At 37.3% G+C, this 21015-nt stretch overlaps 1 protein-coding gene and 1 pseudogene across 3 annotated transcripts; both read right to left on the bottom strand.

Annotated features, from left to right (window-relative positions):
- Positions 1–351: 351 nt before the first annotated feature.
- On the bottom strand, positions 352–6666 carry LOC109092749 (major intrinsically disordered Notch2-binding receptor 1-like). 3 transcript variants are annotated; one of them, XM_042744456.1, is made up of 4 exons: positions 6108–6666; positions 3920–5974; positions 3076–3279; positions 352–2164 (listed from the first exon to the last, which is right to left on the bottom strand). In XM_042744456.1, the coding sequence occupies exons 2-4, from the start codon at positions 5906–5908 to the stop codon at positions 1982–1984; spliced, it is 2376 nt and encodes a 791-aa protein (XP_042600390.1). In that variant the 5' UTR covers positions 5909–5974; positions 6108–6666; the 3' UTR covers positions 352–1981. The 3 variants fall into 3 exon arrangements, with proteins under 3 accessions (XP_042600390.1, XP_042600389.1, XP_042600391.1); XM_042744455.1 differs by having other exon boundaries at positions 3920–6666; XM_042744457.1 differs by having other exon boundaries at positions 3091–3279; positions 3920–6666.
- A 2546-nt stretch (positions 6667–9212) lies between these two features.
- On the bottom strand, positions 9213–19564 carry LOC109108820 (annotated as a pseudogene).
- Between the last annotated feature and the right edge of the window lie 1451 nt (positions 19565–21015).

The raw sequence follows: 21015 nt of genomic DNA, 5'->3' as shown, positions 1-21015 counted from the left end.
TTCAATAAAAACATATGGAAAATGTATAGCCTACATAATAGGCTGAAATTATAGAAATTTCTTGATTAAATGAACACATCAGTCAAACGCACAAATTAGCAGAAATTCAATTATGAGAAATGATCTAACAATCATAATTCAATAAGTCTCTTCATATTCATATCTTTTATATGAAACTGGCTTTTCTAATTAAATTAGTTCACTCTTCAAAGTTTCACTGGAATTAATTTGCGTGCGATTTTTATAATGAATTTTGCAGCATTATCAAATGTGAAACTAAATCACTTTCACAATACTGTATGTATGCAGAGAGAAAAAGGCAGTGGAGATTTTAGATAAAGTACATTAGAAGGAAGCCTCATGTGAGCTTGAGAGACTGTGTGTAAGTGCAGTTAAGTGCTTTCACGTCAATAACGGAACTGACACATCATAAATAGATAATACACGTTTATGAGAGCTCTGGAATATTAAAACTGCATTGGGAAAAGCAGCAAGCAGCAATGTGCAAAAGCATTTATGATATTATTAAAGAAAACCTCTCACTCCAACCACTGTCATGATCCACCTGCTTCCTATGCAACTTCCTGCTTGTTTAACTGGCGGAAAAAAATGACACACAAGACACAGTCCCATTGAATAACCAAAACCAGCTTTATGAAAAGACAAAGGTGCCCTGAAAAAGGAAAAATCCCAATCCAGAAATGCATGAGTTTATACAATCATGGAATGAAAAACAAGAATGATTCTGAGGAGAAATGCAGGCTATTTCTACAAGAAGAACAGAAAAATATCAATCAAAATCATGTCAAAAGTCAAAACTTTTCCCACATAGCCTCCTTAAAATAGGACATCTCATTCAATTGTCATCACATTACAGTATTTAGCTGTTCAAAGCATTGTCAAGGCTTACTATGCATTTGCTTAGTTGGTCTGAGCGGCTGTCATAACTTTGCTTGTTTTTGTAGGTGATCGCTTACTGGCCTGTGATTGCAAATCTGATTATTTAGAAGAGTAATCGATTGAGGAATCATTCATTCTGTAGTGTGTAGTGCAAGATGAATGACAATAGCGATCATAGATCAAACTGCATGTAAAAATCCCATCAGTTTCATTGGAAACCCCTTTTACCTGAGCAGATCGCTCATTAATCAGCTGCAGCAGACAGAAGTAGGACTCAGTAAGCTTCAGGCTCAATAAAAGAGGACTCTCCGTCTCTCCCCTCCCTCCCTCACTCTGTCCCATCACAGCCCATTAAAAGTTTAGTGCTGTTGTGCAAATTGAAAATGTGTGCCGGTATCGATCCACCATCATGCATCCATTCTGGATCTCTGGAGGCTCGTTTTCCTTTTCTTTTAAGCTTTTGTGAGGCAGGATGTAATGTTTTGTAGCACTATTTTGGTAGTTATTGAGTTCACCACAAATTCAGGTCAGTAGTGAAGAATATGCATCAAACGAAAACGAGAGATTCATATCACTCACACGTCAGCATTTCCTCCAAATTCGGGGACATTTAGCAGATTTAAAGGGCAGTTGCATGTAAATTTGAAACTAATAATGGATTTTCCAAGCATTTAAATGGAGAGAGAGCAGAGGTGCGCAAGAGTGTGCAAAGCATGTGCCGCTGTGCGAGCAAGTGGATGCCGTCTCAGGTTTCAGCAGAATTACATTAGACTAATGGGAACTCCCCAATATCCGTCAACAAAGAGGGCATACTGGAACGTCCGCGAGCAATGAACTGCAGAATAACTGAAAACCTGCTTAAATTCAAACAAAACTAAAGGTAGGGAAACTCCAAAAAGACCTAGGTTTCAGGAAATGTAGTCTATTTTGCATAGGGTTTACACTGGGACAATCTGTCATGCTTCTCGGATTAGGTTCATGAAGAATTCATGCGTTCGTTAAAATCTTGATAATATAATCTAATAAACACGTATTGTACCATTCAATGTAGCCTCAGGCGTGTCATGTGACTGTATGTACGTTACACGGTACTGACTGGAATGACGATGATGAGGATGAGGATGACGGTGGCAGTGATGCTGAGGGCAGCGATGCGGAACGCTTGGTTCCTGCTGCAACGGGTGTACGAATGCGAACGCCGCAGGAGCGTGTCGGAGGCCGGTGTGTAAATCTCATCCGTCCAGAACTCCAAAGACTCAGGGGCCTGCAAAATGTATATAGAAAATAGTTGAGTACTGTAAGTGCCGGTTTATCTGCATTAATGCACGCTTTGCACAGTTTCATAATCTGTTTTCTTTCATGTTCTGTTCAGATTGATTTAATGATTAGGTTTCCAAAGAGCCCGATGATTTTTTATGTAAAAACAATAATGATCATTTTAAAAATAGTAATTTTTATTTAATGTGTAAGTACATTGTTATTATTATTATGGATGTTTGCTGAAAATGTACACTCTCAGCCAAACCAAGATTAGAGTTTGTTTCTTCATCAGAACAGATTTGGAGAAATTTAGCATCACATCAGTTGCTCACTAATGGATGCTCTGCAGTGAATGGGTGCCGTCAGAATGAGAGTCCAAACAGCTGATAAAAACATCACAATAATCCACACCACGCCAGTCCATCTGTTAACTTCTTATAAAGTCAACTGTTGCTTCTGGCCAATCCAAAAAAAAATACATACCCTGTTGTCCTCTTACACTAAAATCCACCAACATATTTGTTTAGAACTGTTTACACTTGTAATTGGTGCTTAATCTGTGCATATTTCTCTCCTGATTCAGAAAAATGTATTCACTGGAAGAAGCGTTTTTATGGATGGACTTTTTGCCAGAAACTATTTGAATTCAAAAACATCTTGAATGATTTTTTTACTAAATGTCATGTGGATTACTTGGGGATTATTATGATGATTTTATCAGGCTCTTGATCAGGTGAACTGTTCCTTTAAAACAGATTTATAAAACACGTTATAGAAACCTCATCAAAACCTAAGCACTTTAGAAAATTATATTGCCATCTTTTATTCTAGTTTAAGTCAATTTGACCCCAGCAAGAGTACAATGTAGAAAAATACTGATTCATGAGGAGAAAATGTTTTCACTCAAAAAATTACATTTGGAGGTGTCACCTGAAGATCCAGCGGTGTTAAATCTGATTGGCTCCAGGTCACTTTGGGCCGTTCAGTCACATGCTGGGTAGTGCTATGGACAGATGTGCGGCGTGGGGCATTGTGGGTCTCAGGTGGCATAAGGTGAAAGCCTGTCACTTCCTGCACTACAGAGCCCTCTCTTTTATGCACTCCACCTAAATGATCTGACTGAGAAGCCAAACAAGGTTTATTTTATGATGAAGTATTCATTGTCATATCTACATACATACATAAGGTCCAAATGAGACTACTAGTCAAAATGCATGTATGTTCTTATTCTGTATTCCACATTAATGCAATTTTATTATTTTCTGCATTACAATTTGAGTACAAAGTTAAATTGAAAAATTCACATGAATTTTCAAATTTCTTTTCCTTTTTCTTAAATGACAGCAGCACTAGCTGCATGAAATCCACAAGTTTGCACAAAACCTGTTGATCATGTTCATGAGAATGAGGATCTTGAGCCTCAGTACAGTGTAGCAGGGGTGACATCATTAAAGTTAGTGTTATCTTGGTTCCCTCGACAAAAACCCAAAAAATTTTTTCCCCCATTAGCTTTCATATTATTGCAGATAATAAGCTCTGTTACCAGCAAAAGTGTATGATTCTTACAAGACAATCTTGTGAAGATAATCTTTTGAAGGAAAGGAGCCTAATATTTAAATGTGCTATAAGCACTTTTAGCCATTTTGCTAACGTTAACCACGTCTCTTCAAAATTCAAAACCTTTCCTAGCTGTACAAAATGATGGATGTCATAAATCATTCATATATATATATAATTTATTTATTTCTTATCCTGTTACCTTAACAGACTGTATGTGTGGCTCCTTGCTGAAGCTGATGCTCCACTCTCTGGGGGCTTCTGATCCGCTGCTCTCCGTGTGGCTCCTGGAGGTCCTGCGCACAAACAGCCGTCTGCGTTTCGCTGCTGCCTCATTGACGCCCTCTGCCACTAAATTGGTCCTCGGGGAGCCCTGCTGTTGCTGCAGGCTAGGCCGTGGTGTGAGCTGTGGCTGTATGTGCATTTGATGCACGTGTGGGCATGCAACCTGCTCCCGCTCTTCCAGACGGTTCAGCGTGGAGAGCACGAGGGACAGCTGCTCACGTAGCTCTGCGATAGGCTCTAGCTGTTGCTCCAGCTCCGTGACCCGTTGGAGCAGGCGCCCCACGCCCCATCTTACGCCCTCCTCAGGTGCCTCCATGGAGTGAAACAACCTCCGTAACTTTCCCAAACGTTCACGCCTCTCTGGCAGCCCGGCTCCACCCCCTTCATGGGCCCCGCCTCCTTCCCCTGGCAGCACTGCCATGGAGTCACACATGCTAATGTCATCTAGAAAACGGAAGATGGCGCTGATGTCGTCCTCACCGATGTCAGGGTTGTCGATGGAGAGTTTATCGGCAAGCATGAGGCTTCGTAAAGCACGCCGATCTGCAGGCTCCGTTTGGGTGCCTATGCTTACCATGCCCTCAATGCTCGGGGACCAATCGTACCATGCATCTAAACTCATGCCGCTCAGCCGCTTGAAGGTATCCCGCACCGAATTGACGATGCGAGGATCAAAACTGGGAACGTCGAAGCTTGATCCATCAAAGCTAAGTTTAACAGATCCTAGCTTTCGTAATCCAGACTTCTCTAAGACAGACCGCTCTGATCTGGGTTTCTGCAACCCCGTCGTTTCTGGCTCAAGTCTTTCATCCGCCGTCCTGCTGTCGATGTCCAAGCTGTGGCTTTTGATTTGAAGAGCAGGGGTTTGGTGCTTTTGGCTGGAGACCGAAGGGCCGAAGTAGGTGGACGTCTGGAGCTCGTCCAAACTCTCGTGCTTCGCCTGACTCCACTGAGTCTGAGGGTCGTAGGGGTTTGCGGCATCATCGTAGGATTGAGTGTCAGCGCCGTGTGCATCCAGTTCAGGTGCGTTCAAATTAGTGTACGAATGGCCATGCGCATGTGATGCTGGGTTGTAGTAGTCATTTGCGTATGCTGTGGGGTCTGGATAGGGGTTCTTTTGGGGAGCGTACAGCAGGTCCTCACTATCTGATCTTGGTCCATCTGGGCTTTGGCCCTGGGTCCATTGGCTATCGCATTCCACGGATATGAGTGGAATTTTGTGGAGCCCTTCTTTAAAGGCACTCCTCTTCTGGGAGATTGAATGAGCGACGGTTCCCTGATTGGTCGCCGGCGGCTTGCCAGCCTCCTGATTGACCACGTCAATGGAAACGTCCCCAGAATGTGCGTTCTGCATGCTGTCCCGGTTGTGCATGCGTGAGTGAGGCTGAGCAACCAACGCAGAGGCGGTCTGAGCCTGTGAAGCCTCCGTTTTATGACTGAACGCTTCACAAGGGAGGTTCTCATATTTACATTCCTCAGAGGCGGTCCCTCCTCCTGTGACGGGTAAGGCAGCCGGCCAGTCGTAACGCACAAATCCCTTCCCACAGACCTGACAGGGCGTCAGAGACTGAAGGTTCTGAGTGTATGTAGGAGCCATGCGGGTGTGCATGAGGAGGTTGAACAGGGAGACAACATCGGCGGCCGCCGAGAGCCGGTTGCTGCAGGGCGGGTGAAGTCGCTCTCGGAAGAGGGTGGCAGGGAAGCAGGGGTCTCTACAGGCAGTGGAGTATAAGAGACTCCGTAAATCTAAAAGCGGCTGCAGGCTGAAGTGTCCACTCAGATAGACACAAATATCCGCGTACGACACACTCCCACGGCATGCACCTAACACCTCCAGGATCTCCAACAATACAAGGGGGTCTTCGGGGTTTTCAGCCATTTGCCCCAGATTTGAGCTTGTACTCATGCACACTACAGAAATTCAAGCCTACTGTCCTTTGCTTTCCCCTTTTCGTCAAAGGCACATGCAGCTCTGCAAAGGGGAGCACAGCTGTAAAATCAGGTCAGCCAGAGAAGGATTTCCACAAGAATAACTTACATATAAATCCTATGCAAGTTAAAACAGTCCAAGAAAAGAAAGTGCAATAAAAAAAACAAGCGGTTACCTCTTGCCACTGGGATATGGTGCTGAGAACAAAGCTATTCATTGCTGACCTTATTCAAAGCCTTAATATAGCCACTGATCGGAGCATTTGAAAAGAGCAGAAACCATTAGTGACAGTGTGAAATCATCCATCTCTGGTGATCAGGGTCCCACCTGAAAGACACTCGTAGGTAAAGCAGCGGTAAGTGGTCAGGCGGCGGTCAATCCTACGGTTAGTGCAGAAAAGCAGGTCATTTGGGGTCTCAAGGGATGCCATGAATCCCGGTTCTCATCCCACACGAGCTGATCAAAACGCCCCGCACTTGAGAAACAGGATGGATAGTTTCTGCTTCATGTGTGACAGGAGTGTTGCATCCTCTAGTTGGTGTGTTTGCACACGGAGCTGCTGTGGTGAAAGTCACGCATGACGTTAATGACTATTCTAATGCAGGACAATAAACACAGAACACAAGAAATGTATTGTAAACTACAGAGAAATGCATAAAGAAACCTCAATTGTAATCCTTATAAATGTATTCTAAAATATTACAATAAAATGTAATACATTTTATTTAATAAAAACATTTTTAAAAAAATGATAAAATATATATTTAAAATGTATCTCTTACACATAAGTTAATAAAAGAAAAATAAGTATTCAATAAATATAAAAAAAATAAATACAATTATAAGTAATAACCTGCAAAAGGTACTAAGTAATGTATCCATACGTTTATTTATTTATCCATTTCTCTGCATTTTATTATTTTTTAATTGGTTAATTGTTAAAAAAAAGGCAATTAATAGTTAATACAAAAATATAGCTGCATTTAATTGCTTTGATATATCTATTTATATATTTTTATTAAATAAAATCATATACTGTATATTGATGAGTAATGTATTTTTATGCAAAAGCCTCAATTAAAAAAATGCATTAAAAAATACTGAGACAAGGTATAGGATTTAAAAACTTTTAAGAGTATGACATTTCGGTAACACTTTACAATAAGGTTCATTAGTTAACTACTTTAGCCAACGTAAGAATGAACAATACTTCTACATCATTTATTAAACTTAGTTAATTTCAGCATTTACTAATGCATAATTAAAATCATAAGTTGTGTTTGTTAACAATAATAATGCACTGTGAACTAACATGAACAACCCTATTAACATTAACTAACATTAACGAAGATTAAATAGTGTAATAAATGTAGCTATTATTCTTTGTTCGTTCATATTAGTTAATACATTAACTATTGTTAACAAATGATACCTTATTGTAAAGTGTAACCGACATTTCTTGAGTAAAATCTTAAGAAACAACATGAAAAATGGAAGCCCACCTGTACCATCTGAAGATTTGTCTTGATGCACACAGAGGGTCCTAATTTGCATGCAAAAAATAGTGAAGTCAAACAGCCCCAGCATCTGCTCAGTATCGTACTGAAGTGAACGATGAGAGGTGTACAGACTGTAACACACTTCCTCTCTCTCTGTTTTAGTATAGCCTACAGCTACATTAAAGTGATCAAACCTTTTAAAAGTGTAATGGAGCTCGTTCACTTCAGACGTCAGACAGTCTGTACTATTTTTATTAAGACTCATCCGGAACTCAAAGTTCTTTCTCTGTCTCTAATTGATGAGCATCTGAAATACATTAGTTTTAAAATGACTTCAGCACACCGTCTATTGTAAAGTTTGTTGCTGAGTTATAAAGTTTGTTTGTTTAGTTGTCTCTGGTTCAAAATAATTAATCATAAAGACCACCAGGGGGCAACAAAGTTCATGTTATATCAAGTTGCATGTGAATATGAAAAAATCTTTGAGGGGGAAATAAGCAAAATTACAAACGTCACATCGCAACAATACAGTTATAATCATAATAATTAATTATCTTTTTTTTTGCTGTAATTTGTTAAGATAGACATTTACACTGATAGACAATATGTGTCAATGATTTTTTGTGTTATTTAATAGTAATAATATAACAAAGTATCAAACCAAACAGCAATTGTTTCCCTAGAAAGACAGCATTTTTAGTTTATTTTTTAAGTATTTCACCGCTCATAGAAGGGTTTTACTAACTAAAACCAAAGCAATAATAATAAAAAAATGTTAACTAAAATCAAATTAAATATATAAAATATTTTTTTATTCTCCTGTATCTTTATCCCTTTATTATTATAAAAGTTCAATAAACAGATTAAGATAAATAAATAATATTATATATATATATATATATATATATATATATATATATATATATATATATATATATATATATATATATATATATAAACATATTTCAGCTAACTGCCAAAGCAACATTTCATTCTGTTTAACTTGATGTACTAAAACTGACAATAAATAAATAAATAAATAAATAAATAAAAACTATACTTGCCTATTTAAAAAATACAAATATTATTAAAAAAGGAAAAAAAAGTCAACAAAAAGACTAACTATAATAGCATCTCACTGATACTCAACAACACTAGATAACATCATATACAACAACAGCCACTTGGTTTATAATTATATACGAGGAAGAAGGTTAAGTCATATGTTTGGGTGCATAACTCCTCACAACGAAAAAACGCATTTTTGAGAGATTTTAATAAAATCACAGTAAAGGAAATGCTTTGATGGGTGTGTGCTTTAATATGATTTCAAACTCTCTGTTCTCTTTGTTCCTGGATCTGTTTGGGTTTGTTGGTGAGTCATACTGTCACTTCTTACGCAGATAAAAAAAAATTCACAATGTGTCAGTGCTGTGTTTGAGAAACACAGAGATCACATAAAATCTAAGGCAAGGGACAAATACTTTCAGTGTATAGATTTTGTTCCAGCTGCCAAATTTTGTCCTAATTGAGACCAAGTAAAGTAAACAGGAAGAAGGGGGGAAGAACGGAAAGAGAAAATGATACAATCAAGGAAACTGAGAGGTTGTAAACGGTCACATAATGGAGCGACGCTGCGATTATGGGGAACTGATGAAGTTTTGGGTATCAAGCCCTTTCACAATGACTCTTATCAGCCTGTTGAGTGAAGGCTGTTAAAACAGATCCATGCAAACACACTTCATCCTGCATACAGCAAAAAACATTCCACCACAAAATGGATGAATAATTTGGCTTTTATTTGAGCCGTATGCACCGATGTGGCTAAATCAACCGACCCCATTCACAAATCAGAAACAAAACATTAGAAAAGTTCAAGAACAATTCATATTAAGCGGTACTGCGAGTACAATAAAGCAAACAAATGGTTAATCCTTAAAATCTATTATGAACGATAAAAAAATATAAAAAGTCAGACTTAAAGGCCTTTTCAAATGGGCTTGGAATGCTAAACCAAGCCTTTTCTTTCATTACTGGTGACCAGTGATACAGCTGCACTAAGAAAAAGAGTGAATTCCAGTCAATCAGAGACGTGAAGAGATCGTGTGCCTGATGCTGTGATCTAACTGGCTCTTAGCTGATGAGGTCATGTTCGAGACAGTGCTTTGGGACAGACATCATGCAACACAAATATACTGGCAGTTTCCCAGGCAACCGGACCCTCACACAATCTCCCAGGTTTTCCGGATGGCACAGCACAGCATCATGCTGAAGATCATGCCGAAGATCTGCGCACACGGAGAACATACTTCTTCAGTGACACGTCAATCGCACACATACACGTGCACGTGGAAATTCATGTTTCCGAAAATGCATTACAATCAAGGTGCAAAGAAATATATACTTTTTTCTATTTAAATCTGCAGTGTGTAATTTCTGCAGCATTAGCAGAATCTATCATTGGAACGTTTAGCGTTGGTAAGATGTTTTTGAAAGAATGCTCACCAAGACTGCATTTATTTGATGCAGAAAAACAGTGATGTTCTGAAATATTATTACAACTTGAACTGTTTTCTGTTTGAAAGAATTTTAAAATGTGATTTATTCCCGTGACGCAAATCTGAATATTACTCCAGTCTTCAGTGTCGTACAATCCTTCAGAAATCATTCTATTATGCTGATTTGCTCAAGGAACATTTCTTATTAATATGAATGCTGAAAACAGTTGCGCCGATTAATATTTGTGGAAACAGTGAAATTTTAATTGTCTTTCGTGAATAGAAAGTTCAGAACAGCATTTATTCGAAATAGAAATCTTTTGTAACATTATAAATTCTAATAGAAATTCTTTACTTTCACTTTTGATCAACTTAATGCATCCTTGCTGAATAGAAGTATTGATTTCTAAAAAAAAAAAAAAAAACTTGACCCAAACCTATTGAATGGTAATGAGTTTTTAAATTCATGGTATATTAAATTAAGAATTCACAATTATAAAATGTTTAAAATCTTCTAAAGGTCAAAATGCTGAACAAGCTGACTTAACAAAAAACAATACCACACACAGTTAAACTAACTAAAATAATAAATATATACACACACACACACACACACACACACATATATATATATATATATATATATGTGTGTGTGTGTGTGTGTGTGTGTGTGTGTGTGTGTGTGTGTGTGTGTGTGTGTATACAGTATATATATTTGCATATAAATGTATAAAATGTATAAAATGACATACTGTACATGTACACATTTATAATAAATAACATTTACCATGATCACTCCAATGCCAATTCCAACGCCTCCAATAATATGAAGTTTGGAGTTAAAGACTTCCTCAATGGCATCCGGGCAGCTCTGAACACATAAAACAAGATTTGGACATAATTCTTACGTCTGATATAACAGGGCTGTGTAAACACTTTGTTCATTAGTTTGCTTAAACCCTGCTGGATCTTTAGCACACCCTTTGAAAACACATCATTCCTTCCACTTCAACACTTTTTAACTCTTTTTTTCTCAATTTTGTAAACAGTTACTACGCCGCGATGACCTCTCACTTGACCTTCTACTGGTAGAGTGAACAGCATGCTTCACTGACTCACTCAAGCTGCGCCGTACACAGGGTGCCTCAGGTTAGAAACATCTGAGCTAAGCCGGTTGTAATCAGACCTGCTGCTTACAGGAATCTCGTCCAGTACGGTCAACTGTAATGCTACACAATCATTGACTGATATTTGATCAAAGTATTTGTGTATTCTACCAAAAACATGGATATGAAACCAAATGACAGTTTTAAGGAGTTATGACGTGCCTTGGCAAATACCAGTTGTTATTGTTCATTAATTGTTCATTATTGTTCATAAATCATTTTCATTTTCAAGCTATCATATAATAAAACAATAATAAATTAATAATAAATAAATAAATATAAAGCTAAATATCATTTTTTATATACATAAAACAAACATAAAAATTTAAATAAAACATTTAAATGAAAGCTAATTTGAAATATTAATAAATACTAATAGTATATAGAAAAATACTAAAATATAATTAAATAAATAATTTCTCAAATAACATTTAATCAAATTTTGACTTTGTACTTTATGAAGGACTATATAAAGGACTGTATTAATATTAAATAAGGACTGCATAAATATTAAATACATTTCATAATTTATACATTTTAGTTTTTTTCTAATATTTTATTTCTATATAAATGTATTTAAATTGACATTTACCTATACTTTTATTTCCATACAGTAGTTCTCACATTTTTGCATTTTTTTTACATTTGAATCTGTATTTTTATGCTTACATTTATTTTTTATTTTATCATAGCCTTCATAGTCTACCATGGATCTCATCCAGTAATTTATTACCAAACTCAGTAATCAGTGGCATGTACATATTAAATATAAAAACTACCAAAATGCAGCACTTTAGCTTGTAAACACTGTTACCTTTGTAATGAGAAAATCAAGCCCCTCTTTTCCTGGGCAGGTCTCTTCAAGAACATCCTGGGCGTTTCCTGACGGTCCACAACAGTTAAGCTGAAGATGAGGAACAGATGTCATCCCAAATTAGCAAGGCATCAGAGTCAACGAGCTAGGAATAATTAGTGCTCGAGAAACCATCTGATGCATAGAGCACATAAAAACAGCAAGCGTGTTCTGAAGATGTTTACAATCTCCCAGGCTATTAGACGAGCGCTTCGGAGGAACAACTAGCAGTTGGCGTTCACAAAGCTCACAGTACTGAATATTTGAAAGAAAGAAACGAGATCTTACTCCATGCTGGATGAGACGGAGTGTTTCTTTCAGAGCTGGTTGTTTGGTTTGTTGGTAGTTATTGTATGTTTCCTTGTAGAAAGTCGTTATATCATCAGTAACCTATGGACACAATCATAGTAGCTTGAATTAGGTGCATCATCATTAGGTGTGTTTGTATGTGCATTGAGAATTTGGGACGCCCACCTTGGTCTGGTTAGAAAAGCCCAAATTCCAGCAGCCACCTCGACCGCAAAGATGACCAACAGGAAGAAGAAGAACTGTGGGAAAACAACAACGGCAGTTAAACACCACGGCTGATAACATCATAATACTACAAAGTAGTGATATTTGAGAACATAATGAGGGGGGATTACCAATCCCAGCATGCAAGGGGACTCCTGGATGGCACCACAACATCCAAAAAAACCAACAACCATCATCAGCGCGCCGACTGCAAGGAGGATGTACACACCTACAACACAGGCTTCACTTTAACCGACTGATCATCAAATGCAGTGACACAAATAGCATGTTTAAAAAAAAAAACTACTGACCTGTGTAGAAGACATAAGGTGAGTTCTCTCCTTCGAACAAGCTTTTAGTCTTGGGATCAAACCTCAGCCAGAGTCCAATAGCCAAGACGCCTGTCCCTGCAATCTGCAGTAAAACAACAAGAGATTGTGAATAAATCACCCTGAAATACCTACCGATGGACTGAAATACACACAGATCAGAACGACCCCTTTAACATTAAACAGAAACAGCTAAAATGATGGCACTAAATGATCTCAGCAGAGGTTATTGGCTTGATTTAAAGAGGTCTAAAAGCCATCCGTTTACATTCCCATTTATTTGAATGGCAGTCACTTGGCTGGCAAAACACGACCTGCTTGCTGCCAGCTTTGCTTATGGGTTTGCTTATGGGTCTTGGCCTAGTTTTTTTTTTTTATATAACCATGAAGGGGTTTATATAAGCCCTAAATGCCATGTAGATAATTACTGCCAAAGAAAAATTACATCCTGACAAGCCTGATAACACAGTTACACACCCTTCATTAGCAAATATTCATTATATAAGTGTATTAGAGACTAAATTAAAATACATTAAAATTAAAATGAATGAAAATAAAATAAAAATACATGTTTAAAAAGTCTCTTAATTTTAATAGGATTATTTTATCATATATATATATATATATATATATATATATATATATATATATATATATATATATATTTAGACAAGTATATTTCCCTTTCTTTAAGTTCAAATAAGGCTATATATTATTATAAAAACAAATAAAATTATTAAATATAAAACACTACAAAAATAAACAATATATAAAAATGACAAAAATAGTAAACCATCTATTATAATAAAATATAATAGTTAGAATTGATAGGTGGCTTGCAAATAAAATATAAATAAATTACAATACATTATTATATATAAAACACATCAAGTAAAATATTATAAAAAAGTAATATTTAAAGAATTATGAGATAAAATAAAAAAATAGGTACAAATAAAGCACCTATTATAATTAAATATTTAGGATTTCTAAGTAAAAATTTCAGTCAGAATGCATGCTTATTTTTGTACCAACAGGTGTGCAATGGCAGTGTTAACCAGCTTGACCACTTTGCTTGTTTCTTCAAACAAAGACAACAGGACACGACATGTGCATGAATTATGTAATAACGCTTATTAAAGCTCAACAGGCTCAGAGGCTTATACCAATTTTATTCTGAAACCAGCAAGCAATATTACACAACAGATTCCAAATAAAACTGGCACAAGTTCGGTCAATCTGTTAGACATGTGATGCTACATACAGTATGTATGCATGTTTATCTGTGGTTTTGGCAAACCGCATGCCTGATTTTACTTCCTCCATCCAGGGATAAAATAAACTCTGTCACATGGAAAAATCCTGCTTGCTTCCTTTTTTAACACTAAAAATATTACAGTATGTGCAACTCATTTGATCAGATTCAACATCTGTTGGTTTGACCCAAAATGACTGCAGATTAATAATGTCAAGCCGGCTTATTGCATTCAAGGACACCATGAGATTTTACTTCAAAGTTATGCACAAAAACACAAACAAACAGATGCATCACACCGGCCTACCATCTTTCAGCCTTTGATTTAAAAACACCACGCTGCTCATTATATTGTGTGACTTATTTTTCTTTCTAGTCATGTCCTGCTCACTAAGCTGAACGCAACGGTTTCATGTTCACAGGGTGCACGTCCTGCTCTTTGATTCATTCTCTCTGACCCAGATCTTTTGTTTGAAAAACTCAAGGTTGACAAATCTGTTCCAAATCTCCATGCCAATGCTTAGCTAAACAAACACCCTTAAAACAACCCCACTTCACCACATTTCACACATAAAAACACAACACTAACACTCACAAATAAATGATGGTGCGCAACCTTCACACAATCACATACCAGAACACACATATATGAAATTGCACCTACCCAGAAGATAAAGTTGAAGACAAACATGGCATATTTAATACATTTTGGACATCCATCAACTCCCATTTTGCTGTTGTCCAAGTCACTTTCTTTCAGGAAAACAAACCGTTTATGTTCACCTGCACAGTCTCAGCTAAATAGATCAGTTTCTACAAAGTCTGCTCACGTTTGTCCGTTACACACTTCCTGCCTTTATTTGTATATAAAAAGTGTAACTGAAAAATGTCTGTGTGTTGCACAATATTCTGTGTGTGTCAGTGGGAGGAGCTCATGGGTATGTGGGCGGCAGCATGTTGTGCAAGCCTGCAGGTGACTTTTGTGGTGCAGAGTCAGAGACGTTCGGATCCATTTGCAGTATGTTTATTAGAGAATGGTCAGACAGGCAGTAATCAGATAACAGCGTCAAGAATGTCAAAGGATATCTAGAATCAGAAACAATACCAGGCGGAGGTCAGGGCAGGCGGCAGATGAAGAATCGCAAATCAATAAACAGTCAAGGGTCAGATAACAGGGAATCAATCAATGTAGAATAAACGCTCAGAAATGTTAGCCGGGGCATAACAAGACTTCGCAATGTGCAAGAGTCCGGAGGCAGTTTATATAGAGGGGTGAAGTGGAAACACCTGTGCAGGTGATTAGACCTAGGTATGGGGCTGATGGGAAATGTAGTTCAATACTCCGGTGAGGGTGTCCTTCTGTGATTGGAGAGAGCCACAGAGGTGCGATCTATGACAACTTTACACTGCATTCTGTATTAACGCTCTAGCTGGGCCATATTTCACCCCAAAAGGTAAAGAAATAAAGCAAAAGTATATTTTGCTTTACAGAAATGAAGCATTTTTTTTTACTGCAACATTTTCATGATAATGAATCACATTTACCTTTGAATTATCATTACCATATTGAACAAAAATAATTAAAAAATACAGAAATAAAATCTCATTCTCATGACTATGATGTAATGGAAATAATTTTCTGAACAAAATTATTTTTATTAAAATTAATCTAAATTCAGTACAACACATACTACCATTGTGTTTAAATACTTCACAGTATATAAATATATATATATATATATATATATACACACAACATATAATTATTTTTTAATGTTATGGTAAGAATAATTTAGGGGTAAATGTGCTTAATTTTCCTAAAATAATGTCAAATCTTAAAAAAAAAAGGTTCTAAATGTTCTTATAAATAGGCTTTTATTATTAGAATAATATATATGCAATCATGGGGGCCCCAGGTCAATATGCTGTTCAGGGGTCCCTGAACACGTAGCAGGGCTCCTGCTGAAACGTCTCCCATTTGATGTGATCGTAAAGACGTTCTGCGACTGAATACATCCACTACTTGACAAGAAAAAAAGAGACCGAAGCAGCAGTTGTGAGTGGTGTGGCCAACCCTGTAGCTCCGCCCCTGCGTTGATTGCGTAAAATATTTTTAACACATTAAACAGAAATAATTAATCGCCTGCTTTAACATGCTAATTTTGACTGCACTAATATTAATTGCTGCACAATTAATCAAATTTCTAATCGCGATTACAATTATGGATGCCACAATTACGTAATCATTTAAAGAGGCAATTAATCGTTCAAAGTTCACTTATGTTATTCTGCGTGCTTAAGATATTATTTTTTCTTTCTACGTGTTATCTTAAGTGTTAACATAACACTTAATTACGCGCCACTTAAACATAAAACTATGTCTGCATTTGTAACTGCAATAAAGTAACGCCTTCTTTCTTTGTGTGAACATTTAGGCAGCGTTATGCAGATCTTCCCACATCGTGACGTAGATATGTGGGGGCATGTTTGAATGAGCCATTTTAGGAGGGCGTGGACAAGTCTTAACTTTTATAAAGGATATCTCTTTTGGTTTGAGACTTTAGTCTTTACAACTCTAGGGATCTTATCTATTAACAAACAGCTTGTAACACTCCAAAGAGAAAGGAAAACTTGAAATCCAATCATATGACCCCTTTAAATCTCTGGTCACTAAATAAATGGGTAGTTTAGTTTAGTCTCTATGCAGGGAGGGAAGACAGTAGAAAAACCCGTGGAGAGCATATATGCCTCATTATTGCAATGGTTCAATAGACCTGCAGTATCTCTCTCTGTGTGTCTGTCTGTGTGTGTGTGTGTGTGTGTGTGTGTGTGTGTGTGTGTGTGTGTGTGTGTGTGTGTGTGTGTGTGTGTGTGAGCTCAGAGGAGGTGTTAAGTAATGCTGATATTAAGTAATATTTACAGAGTGGAAATGAATGAGACCAGATCCAACATTCACACACACACCACGCAATTTCATAATGTGCACATTATTCCCCATCAAAACCCACAACACATGCAGTTTACAGTGAGTTTGGACATGAGATTATCATGCTCTATAAATAGACTCGCAGATTAAAGACAATCTAGGACGCGTGCTCACATAAACCCTTGGGCTGGACACACACACACACACCATACGGCTCTGGGTCATGTTCACTGTGTTGAAGAATTAGAGATTCATGTAGTGAATTGGTTCATTTCAGTGAACAGATTCAAAATTTCACTTCTAGTCTTTTGTTTCAATTAACTGTTTAAGGTGATATTTTTTCCCCAGTTTAATGTGGATAGACGACGAAAATAAGCTATTTGTAGGCCGGCTCTCGCATAATGTGTTAACACTATGGAAAGATCAATCACTGATCTGTTTGCAGAGCTCTAGACTGTGAGTAAAATGCCACACTTTGCAGCCTTTTTCCCGCTGGTGCAATTAAATTTTGAGATGAGGGTACAAAAATTCTCCATTCTTATTGATTACGCATATGCTGAACCCTGGCATGATACTGAACATCCGAATGAACGTTGCAGTATGGTGCGATCTGTATTGCCAAAAAAAAAAACAGCAGAGCAGACCCAACTGGATTTAAGCCCAAAACAAACTGTGCAAGCTTGATTGTGTTGTTGCTTTCTGAAATATAACATGTTAGGTGACCATTCATAATGCAAACTGCTTTTGCATGCTATAATATAGTAGAGAGAATATGCATACAAGTATGCATATCAGAATTTTGTGACACTAGAGGTGCATTCATCACAAATATAATTATTTAAAATTTTAATGCAGTTTTGTGTAAACATGACTTAAAATGTTAGAACAAATATTGAGGGACGAAGCAGTTTTCGGAAAATGTGATTGATATTACCTTATATGTTCATAATCACACAGAAAATGGAACAGAAAGTCAGGTGCTTTGCATTGTGGGATACATTATTCCACATACTGTGCTCTGGTTGTATACTGCGCATCTTAGCATAAAGTATTTCATCCTGGCATTCTGTCTAATAGAGTGCATTAATGTTTGCCCACTTTTTAAAGTATTTTTCCCATAGAGATTTTTAAAAAATTTTTGTTAAAGAGTTAAGGTCCTTGCACACAGAGTCCAAAATTTTTGTATGCATTTCCTTTCCTGGTGGTATCAAAATGCTTGCTACGGATGTGAAAATGTGGAAAATCGAACTTGATCTGAATTTAATTTTTTTATTCACTCAGTGTGCAAAGACTTTTATAAGCCATGAACCAAACCGACCAGCTACAACATTAATCACAATATGAAAAAATGATTTGAAGCAAAAAAAGTATTTAAAAATCAGCACACTTTGCTCTGTGACTGGAGGCGATTCATTTGCTGAATCACGGGTAATGTAGTTTTTTACCAGAAATTTTGCTATTTAAAAATGCACCATTATTTTAAAATATAAGCTGAAATAATTCAAACTGACGGCTTCAATAAAAGGATGTAACATGTCATGGATTAACAACCTCAAAGCTCATAGCAGGTCTTTTAAAGGTTTATAAGTTACCTTGAAAATCAATTTAGGCTACATATGGAGAAAATTAATGAGATTTTAATTCTGCACCCCGACAGATGCGCACTACAAATATTAGCATACTATGTACAATATATACATACTATAAACTGTCTACAAGAGTACTATGCTAATTCGAATTCGAGACTGAACACCTGGCGAATCGGTTCTAATGATTCATTTAAAAGAACCGGTTCAAAAGAACGATTTGTTCACGAATCGGACATCACCAGAACGCGCCTGTCCAGCAGTGAGAGGGAACAGCTGACACACACAAACACGAACAGAGGGGAGTCAAAGGAAACACTATCAAAATTCAGTGCTTGTCCCATCACACAAACACACACAGTATTTTAACTACACGACCAGGGTCCTGAAATGCGAGCTAAAACCTTCAAACTAGGTCAGCCAAATGGTTGCAGTCCCGTTGCATTGCTTCACACAGACGTCCCTACATCAATTATAATCGAAACTAATTAAGAATCGAAACGGGACGCTATGCACATGCATTTATCAATTAATCTTTTGAGGAAAATCGCGAGTAATTATAAAACAACGTCCCGCGCGCGAGCCAACCTCTGCACACATCAATCTTTTCTCACTCACCCAGAAGATGAAATTGAAGACGAACATCAGATACTTGACGCACATCTCTCCCCCGGTCAACGCCGCCATCGCAGCAGTCTGTCCTCACGCACAATACTGAATGAAAGATCCGTCTGTGTCCCAGTGTCTCGCAGGCGGCTCGCGCGTGCGGCTGTGTGTGACTTTACGCGCGTGTGAGTGAGTGTGTAGTGCGCGCACACGAAAAACTCACGACAGACACAAACTCATTCCTCATTCCTCCTGCCAAAGATCAACTTTCCTATCGTTTGCACGAACAGTTTTAGCATAGATCCGGTTGCTATTTTTGGAGGATTAATGAAAATCGCTTTATTTAGTTACGCGTGTTCGGGAATTTCGAGGACTCATTTTTTTAACCATTCATTTTATCGTAAGATCCACCCGGCACTCGGTCTTTATTCTCTGGGGATATATGATATATCATAATGACGTCATGATGGAATGACGTCACCGCAGTCAGAGCAGAGCCCAGTGGTTTCTTCTAAGGCATTTTTAAATGTTGCATAAGATAGGCTATGTCCTGTTATTCTTTATCATCTTTAGATATGCGGGTGTTGATGGCACCTGCCCGCTTTTTGTAACCTAAATGAAGATTAATTGAATTTTGGTATCTCTCATTGAAATGAAAGAGCAATAATTTTGTATTACTGAAACACTTCAGATAGATCATTATGTGATTTTGTCCATTTCTTCATTTTTTATGATACATTATTTAATCTCACGTTCCTTACCTTCTACTCTTCTTCATATTTAACTGAACCAAACTCAACATTTCTCATATTAAACATAAGAAAAACAACAACTGAAGCACCACAGCAGCTCTCATTGACTCACAGTTCCCACACACATGATTTCATAATCCAGAATTACATAATTATTAGAGCCATATACATCCACACACGTTTTATATCTGATGAATGGAGTCTGGAATGTGCAAATACATACATAAATATATAGTGGTACGGCTGTAGGATGGGGTTAGTAGTGTTTATAATTAACTTTACATCAAAACAAGTCTATAGTATGTCCTCATTTACACTGCTTATTAAGCATGGTTGTGACAGAGAGTGAAAGATCAATAGCATATCTCTCTCTCTCTCTCTCTCTCGGCCTATTAACTTTTATATTGACATCAAATACTGAGCATACCTCAACTTTACTGTATTCTGCCAAAATAATCCATAATACACCTTTCTGTAATAATACTAGTAATAATAATAATAAGTCTTTTCTGAATCAGGTGAGAAGTATGCACAAATCAAGCACCATTTACAAACAGTCCAGAACAGTTCTAAACAAATATGTTGGTGGATGTGAGAGGACAGCTGGGGATGGACTTTTAGGCCATCCTTTCTTCAGGGAATGGATGGCGTTATTATGGATTATGGACTACTTTGGGTGTTTAAGCCAAAAACAACAGTTTAAAGTTAAAATGTCTTAATGATGGATTTAAACATGCAGCTTTTTACTTTACAAAGCATTCATTTATAGACTGGAGTCACACTGATTACTTGTGGATTATTGTGATGTTTTTATCAGCTCTTTTGACTCTCATTTTGACGGCACCCATTCACTGCAGAGGATCCATTGATGAGCAAGTGATGTGTTGATCCATTTGTGAAAATGTGTTGTGTTGATTAAATGGTGTAATCTACATCTTGGATGGCCTAAGGGTGAGTAAATGTTCATTTGTACATTTTCCTAATCAGTGTGTTTTATGTTACTATATTAGCATAATTGTCGGGCCTTTGTTCAAATTACTTTTCAGTGCTGTGCTGGGTCGCCACTTGATGTTAAATGTACTGTGCAATCTGGGTCCTGA

The sequence above is a fragment of the Cyprinus carpio genome, chromosome B18, assembly GCF_018340385.1.
Source record: "Cyprinus carpio isolate SPL01 chromosome B18, ASM1834038v1, whole genome shotgun sequence".
NCBI lineage: Eukaryota > Metazoa > Chordata > Actinopteri > Cypriniformes > Cyprinidae > Cyprinus > Cyprinus carpio.
The sequence above is the reverse complement of the archived record's forward strand: the minus strand, read 5'-3'. Positions and strand labels throughout refer to the sequence as shown.